This window comes from Gymnodraco acuticeps, unplaced genomic scaffold, assembly GCF_902827175.1.
Source record: "Gymnodraco acuticeps unplaced genomic scaffold, fGymAcu1.1, whole genome shotgun sequence".
Taxonomy (NCBI): Eukaryota; Metazoa; Chordata; class Actinopteri; order Perciformes; family Bathydraconidae; genus Gymnodraco; species Gymnodraco acuticeps.
Genome location: NW_022989979.1, coordinates 220,289 through 227,800, shown reverse-complemented (window position 1 = coordinate 227,800; position 7,512 = coordinate 220,289). Strand labels below are relative to the sequence as shown.

General features: G+C 34.8%; 1 protein-coding gene across 1 annotated transcript; it reads left to right on the top strand.

The window, feature by feature from the left end:
- The first annotated feature begins 4,577 nt into the window (after window positions 1-4,577).
- Window positions 4,578-6,047, top strand: LOC117543405 (interleukin-8-like). Its single transcript, XM_034211683.1, has 4 exons — window positions 4,578-4,919; window positions 5,075-5,207; window positions 5,331-5,417; window positions 5,549-6,047. The coding sequence occupies exons 1-4, from the start codon at window positions 4,853-4,855 to the stop codon at window positions 5,559-5,561; spliced, it is 300 nt and encodes a 99-aa protein (XP_034067574.1). The 5' UTR covers window positions 4,578-4,852; the 3' UTR covers window positions 5,562-6,047.
- Window positions 6,048-7,512: the final 1,465 nt, after the last annotated feature.

The window sequence follows — 7,512 nt, the reverse complement described above, 5'->3', positions numbered from 1 at the left end:
CTGTTCTTAAACAAATCATTGTGCTTCTCATAGTGTGGTCCGCGGACCACTGATGGTCCATGAGCGCCCCCTAGTGGTCCGTGAGTATATTGGTACAATTTCACATTTGAAATAAATAAAAGTTTTCCGCACTCTCGCGGGAATATCTCCGCAATGGAGTGAGCTTAAGTTTCACCTTGCATGATATAGCCCAGCGCAACACCTTCATCACACATGTTGCCACTTGTTTGATAATCTGTTCTAGAAAAACGATGTGTTTTTGGATATTTGTCGAGTTCGGTGGTCCGCGAGTGTTTTTTTATTGGTTAAGTGGTCCTTGATATGAAAAAGTTTGAGAAACACTGCATTAAAGTATGCCTCTCTTTTTTCTCTTCAGCCACGTTCCAACTTTCTCAGAAACCAAGTCCCCTTTATTGGCTCTTTACATCCTTCAACCAAACTCCCTTACCTGACTTCTTCATCCGTCTACCTTACTGTTCCAACTTTCCATACCCACTCTGCCTTCCCCTCCCACCTCGTCACCTGTATCAACCTCAATCTTCCCTTTTATCTTCAGATTTTAATTGATCATATACCGGCACTGATCCTTTGATTCTCTCTCAAATCATTATTTAATGTTGTTTTCTGTCTTCCTTTCACATGCCGGCCAGACCTGCTGTTTTTTTCCATTCGGCCTGCATGGTTCCAATCCATGTTCTTTTGCTTTATAAACTGAATTATTGTCCTTGTTGCAACCAAATACAGATAATGGCTATATATAATCAAAGACCAAGAATAACATGGTTGTCCACTCATTCATAAATGGTATATTATTATGGTATATTTATATGTATGGTGTATATATGGTTTGTATATTTATATGTTATATATATATATATATATATATATATATATATATATATATATATATATATATATGATATGTATGGTATATATATACGGTATATATATGGTATATAAATCCATATCATACAGTTTACCTTATATATATTTATATATATGGTATATAAATATATATGTATATATGGCATATATATGGTATTTATGGAGTATATCATGTATATAGTATATATGGTGTATGTATATGGTATATAATAATACAAAATAATTATTATAATATAGTGAGCATACAAAAATAAGGTTAACAGCCTTTTCACATTCATCTATAGCTTTCATAGGAAAAGCTATAGCTATGTCAGTCCTGATGATAAGCTTGTCCTGCCACGATGGTAATTATCAGAGAGACGCTGTAACACACATGGGGAATGTAAACCCCTGCAGGGCTGCCCACCCACACATTGATACCCCAACTCAAACTTTTGTTTGTGAGGGGAAAAAGCAGTCAATCTCAAACCCCTCCTCCAGCTCTTTGTCAATCCAGAAACTTTGGCATTCCCTGAAATTCCCAGACGCTGGCTACCTTCTCAGGTTTCACTTCCTCATGTTCTATATTAACAATGTTTAACGTCGAAGCCTAGTTAAGCTGAAACTAATTATTTTCTATCGTTCACACAGTGGAGCCTGCTCACACTAAAGTGGCACAGTAATGCTTATGCATACCTCGGCTTACCTCTCAGACACAAAGAAACAATACAAAAAGGTTTTCTTCAAGGTTGTGTCTTCCTGGATAAAAGCGTCAGCTAAATGCAATGTAATGTAATGTAAAAAAAAGGCAAACTGGGCGTTGACAAGTTTATGAATCATTCCTGATTTTCCCAGCTCTTGTTTTCATCCTCATTAACTCAGTCTTGTGCACTCTATATCAGTGTGTCGTGGTTTGTTTGTATGTGGCTATGTTTAGTTTAGGAAAAGCATGGGGATAGTAAATGTTATCAGGCTGAATGCCTTTCAAAACCGAGTAACTTTTCTCTAAATGTGCTGTATTAAACTAACAATATAATATACAATACTTTTATGTATGCTTTGTTTTTGATGCAATGCAATACCAAAATAATTGTAACTAACAATACTGAAGAAGGCAATAAATGTCAAAGCATTGACTTAACAAGACTTCGAGCCTGTTTTCATGCCAGAGCAAAGCTGTAGAGCAATCGTAAAGCAAATATTTTCTAAAAGCTGATATTGATGCATTTTCGGCATTTTGTAGAAACACAAACACGTGATAAAATAAAGCTTATATGACATTGCGTTGGAGCCATATATGTCTGCTCCAAATAGATGTTTTACTCACAAAAAGTAAAAAAAATGTAACCCTTTAGTGGTGCAATAGAGGGTCAGAGGTTGTCATTTTGTCCTCTTGAGAAGTTGAATATAAAATGTAATGGCAATGCATCTAATATTTTTTATTTATTATGATTAAGATGATCATGGTGATGATGATTAATACTATAGTTATTGCAAAATATAATAATAATTATTATTAATGATGATGAGCTGTGATCCTGATGCAGGGCCAATTTCTTTAGTCAAAAGTGAACACATTAAACATATTAAAGTGGTTTACTTGTCTAATGAAAGTTTTAGCTATGGTCAAGGGGAAATTCTTGAATGGCCAAACAAATCATGTCATAAAGGAAAATATCATCATACTTCCTCTATTATCCCCTAAAGCTACAGAACCTAGTTCCTGTTTACACTTTGTCTTCGGCTTTATTATGTACAATAAAACAGATAATGATACAAATGCACATATCCTAAACACCACTCTTCTCTCTCCACACTTTTGTCTACCATACGAATCCTCTCACATTAACTATTTTCTCCTAGCACCAGTGTAAATTGTAGTAAAAACCAAAACATAGAAAAATAATCATATAACTAATATTGGTCAGGTGCTGCCTGCCACTTACCGTCCCACATGAACTGGCTTTAACCACAACGGGGTAAGCAGTAAATCAGAAACTTTCCAGTGAGGTTAATCACATGCTGACTAAATGTGATGTTACCATCTAGTTTCTATTTGTGTATAGTCTAAAATAAAGATGAACAGAAAATAACATATGTATATAATATGTTTTAAATGAGATCATCGTCATCATTTCCATTTAAGTCCCATTTTTAAGTATGATTAAGAGGTGCTTTTACTTTACATGAGTATTTGTATTTTATTCAGCTTTATACTTTGAGTCTACATCTCAAGGCAAATGTTTTACTTTTCACCACAACGTTTATCTAACAGCTCTAACAATTGTTCTTACTCTGTAACTGTTGAGTGAAAACCATCTATCTAAAAATAAAGGAATAAATGTTGCTAAATGGTTCAGTAAATTCTCCTACTTCTTAGCCTAAATGTATTTTTAAAAAAAACAACCTTAGATCTACTGTAAAACGTAAAAGCTGGAAACTGTGCTGTTTGAGGATCTTTTAGCATATAATTGTTGTAAATTAAATTACCCAACAGTATATAAAGCATATATATATATATATAAATCTGCACAACCTTACATTTTCCCCCACAGTCAAATGCAACATACAAATTCATGATAAAACATTAAATATGTATAAGGGAAAGTTTTGAATGCAGGGCTTTATGCTACAAAGTATTTTAACATTGTGTAATTACTACTTTTACCTATAGGTAAAGGACCTACATACTACTTCTACCACTGCATTTTAACCCTTATGACATTTATTTCAGTTCTTGATCATTAAAACATTATTTTAATAAAAAAGCTTTAAGAAATAATTTCAATGAAATTGTTATACTCTTTACAGACATTGTCCCCTGTCAATCAGAAGGCATTATTAAAGTGAGGCAATAATTCAAGAGTTAAAAATTAATCCCACATTTCAAAAGTTTCCCCATACTTCCTTCTGCTCTGTGAAAGTAGCCGCAGTGACGTGCGGCAGATATGTTTGAACCTGTTGAAATTGCGTCACACAACAGTTTTTCGCATATTGCCAGATGTTTCTTTAAGAATGTCAAACGCATGAGCCAGCTATGACCATTTTGATAAGTGTAATAATTGCCTTGCAGTAATGTTCTTATAATCACGTATGCATTTACATGGTTTAAAACAAATGTAAAGTTTATCTCTGTGATAACATGATTACTCACTTATTATGTATAATCAACTTATTTAGAAAAAAATAGAAAACAAACTTAGAAATCAGACACCACATTGCTTTTATTCTATCCTTTTAAATACTGAAACATGCTTTAGCAGGAAGCATGTGTTATGGCAGTGCATGCAGCTTAGTGTTTAGAGATTCTTGTGTTTTAGTCCAGCTGTTGACGTAATCTTCCTCATCAAAATAATTGTAATTCCTCTCCGGGCCATTTGAGATGACAAAGCTGGGTGTTACATTTATCAGCAAGTCATTTATGGATTTCATATAACTATTCATTTTATTACACGTGAATCACTTGTTGTTACAGTCAGTCTTAGTCTGAGCAGTGGTGCAACGCACTGTTAACAGCCATGTCTAATTTACAAATCATTTCTCTTAAGGACTCTTGTCACAATATCCAATTTATAACATGTTTTTAGTCACTGTGTTTTTCCAAATGATAACTCTATATTAGTGACAAATGCTGACCCATCACCCCCTTGAAAAAACACATCAGTTTGATCATGCTTGAGTGAAAATTTCCCAGTCTGCTGACGATTGTCCCAGATTGCGCAACCTGCACTGAGCCGGGAAATGACTCATTTCCAGCTGAGTGCTTCTTTAATAAAAGGAGAGACTCTCCTCCTCAGCGCTATATTCAAACAGCAGAGCGAGAAGGCTGAACAAGAAAAAGAAAAGGAGAGAAAGAACTACATAGAAGAACAATTCAACAGAATAAAAAGATCCTTCTTCACTTTTACCTTCAGGCTTCATCAGACAGCTTTCTCAAAGACTTTCCAAATCTTTATTGTTAATTGTTGCAGAATTTATAAAAGGAAAAATGATGAGCAGCAGAGTCATTGTCACCTCTATTGTGGTGCTCCTCGCCTTCCTGTCCGCCAGTGAAGGTATGTTAAATGTAACTGTATTGAGCTTTGCTGTTATACAAGTCATTATTTTCTGTTTTGTATTTGAATTGTAATTGCTGTGAACATTCTGCAGCCTTCTTTTCCTCAATGCATTAAGTACTGTGAACTCACCTGTGACTCCTCTCTCCTAACAGGGATGAGTCTGAGAAGTCTGGGAGTGGAGCTGCACTGCCGCTGCATCGAGACAGAAAGCAAACGCATCGGCCGTCACATCGAGAGGGTTGAGCTGATTCCTGCCAACTCCCACTGTGAAGACACTGAGATCATGTAAGACTTCATTTCAAAGCCTGCACGCCATCTACATAGTGATAATGTTGATTATTTAAGTTTTTGCAATTGACTTTACCAACCTGTTCTGAATGCATGTCTGTTTCTTGCTTGGTTCTGCAGTGCCACTCTGAAGAAGACAGGTCAAGAGGTTTGCCTGGACCCCAACGCTCCCTGGGTGAAGAAAGTGATTAACCACATCATTGCCAAGTAAGTCAAATTCAATGATTCAGTACAAGGATACAATAGTCTACTTTTATGATGTGCCTGTGTAATGTAACAGAGTACCTTTTTTTTCTTGATGCACAAATTAACTTATTCTATTTTTCTTTGTTCTGCAGTAAAAAACGCTAAACCGACTGGAAGAGATGGGCCAATGGCGCTTAAAGACAAATGAGAAGTTACCAAAAAGTATTTTTTGCCCTCAGTTACCTCCTTTCAACTGATCAGGTGTTCAATTATGTAATGAAGGTCACTTCGTTACTATGGACTGACAGCTTTGGGCCCTTGTAATATTGCACATGTGGGTTTGCACTTTATGCACTCTTGTGGTCGATTCTTTCACTGGAAATCCAGCCACTAAAGGGTCGCTGTCTCACAAATGACCACAGAATTTAGCCACTAAGCGTATGTTTGTATCAAACATGTTATTTATTAATCAGTGTGGGATTGTTTGATTGAGACTTGGCTGCTCCTCACTGCAAAACTGCAGAACTGTTGTTTTGTATATAACTTATATTATTGCAAATATTGATATATTTATGGAATGTTATTTCATTTTCATGAAGCTGTGTAGCTCTGCTAACAACCAATTGATAATTAAATATTTTGTACCTGAAATTAAACTGGAATGTCTCTTTCTTTTACATATTTATTCTACTGTACCTTACAACAATCTAGTAACAGATACTGTACATCTTCTTTTGGAATATTCCTTAAATGTATACATAATGAATTGGAAATAACTCATACAATTACCAATCCATTATGTATTATAGTCGATAATAACTGATGTAAAAATGACAAATTGAAGGAAACGTGTTCTCTAAAACTTTAATTGATAATTCTACATTTGAAATGAAGTGTTTCACTCTAAGAAATGTTACATTTACTACATTAAATATGGTTTTAAGATTTTAAGATGTTCTATTAATACACAGCCTTTTTCACTTACTGGAAAAAATGCTAAGAGTTTATCCAAAACTGTATTGCACTTCCTTATGGGACTGTCGTCAACATTACAAAGAAAGACCACATAATGCAGCTTGTGTCTTAAACTCACTATCTACTCACAGAGCCTAACCCTGACTTTATTCTCCTGTGGAATAATACAGCTAACAGTATACATTTGTGCAGACTGTAATCAGACATCATTTAAATATTTGTGCTTTTGATTGTACCAATAAAGTCAGCCAGTAAATCAGTAAACTCAAGCTGTACCATAAATCAGAGGAAACAATAATGTTTATGGCAACTAAAAGAACATGAGTAATGTTGAAGGTAGTTTCATCGTGTGTATTGTCTCCATCCACATGCCTGTTATGAAGTACCAACTTTAATTCCACATAATACGAAAATATTCTCACACAAATAAACAACTATCCTACAATAAAAAAAATTAAAAAAAAGTAGTAAACTGAACATTATAACAAAAATATAAAAATGTTTTGGGATGTGACACATATTTTTGAAATAATTTCAAATTCTGACTTTAATCTCAGAATAATTTTTTTACTACTTTTGTCACATTGCACATTTTTTTTCATGTAGCCCTAATCCTCTTCCATAACAATTTAATACAATTCTTAAATAATACACTCTTTTTGCCCCCAAAACCAGTGCCCACTGTGCTCCTGGTAAATGCAAGGTAAACAGGTCGTTTCCTCTCCAGAATGATAGCTACATCGAAGGTGTAGCATAAAAGTTACAGTGCAGTTTAAGATTTAAATAGTTCAATTAAAAACAGCGACAAAAAGAAAAGTCTTTAGCCTGGATTTAAAAGTAGTCAGAGTTGCAGCGGACCTGCAGGTTTCTGGGAGTTTGTTCCAGATATTTGGAGCATAATAACTAAACGCTGCTTTACCATGTTTAGTTCTGACTCTGGGGACAGAAAGCTGACCAGTCCCTGAAGACCTGAGAGATCTGGATGGTTCATAATTTAGCAGTAGATCAGAAATTTATTTTGGGCCTTAACCATTCAAAGCTTTATAAACCAGCAGCAATATTTTGAAATCAATTATTTGACACACAGGAAGCCAGTGTAAAGACTTCAGAACAGGAGTGATGTGATCCACTTTCTTAGTGT

Excerpts from the sequence above, each read along its gene's own strand:
- LOC117543405 (XM_034211683.1), top strand. The coding sequence starts at position 4,853 with ATGATGAGCAGCAGAGTCATTGTCACCTCTATTGTGGTGCTCCTCGCC. Across the intron at positions 4,920-5,074 it reads CTTCCTGTCCGCCAGTGAAG|GGATGAGTCTGAGAAGTCTG; the intron begins GTATGTTAAATG and ends CTCTCCTAACAG. Across the intron at positions 5,208-5,330 it reads TGTGAAGACACTGAGATCAT|TGCCACTCTGAAGAAGACAG; the intron begins GTAAGACTTCAT and ends TTGGTTCTGCAG.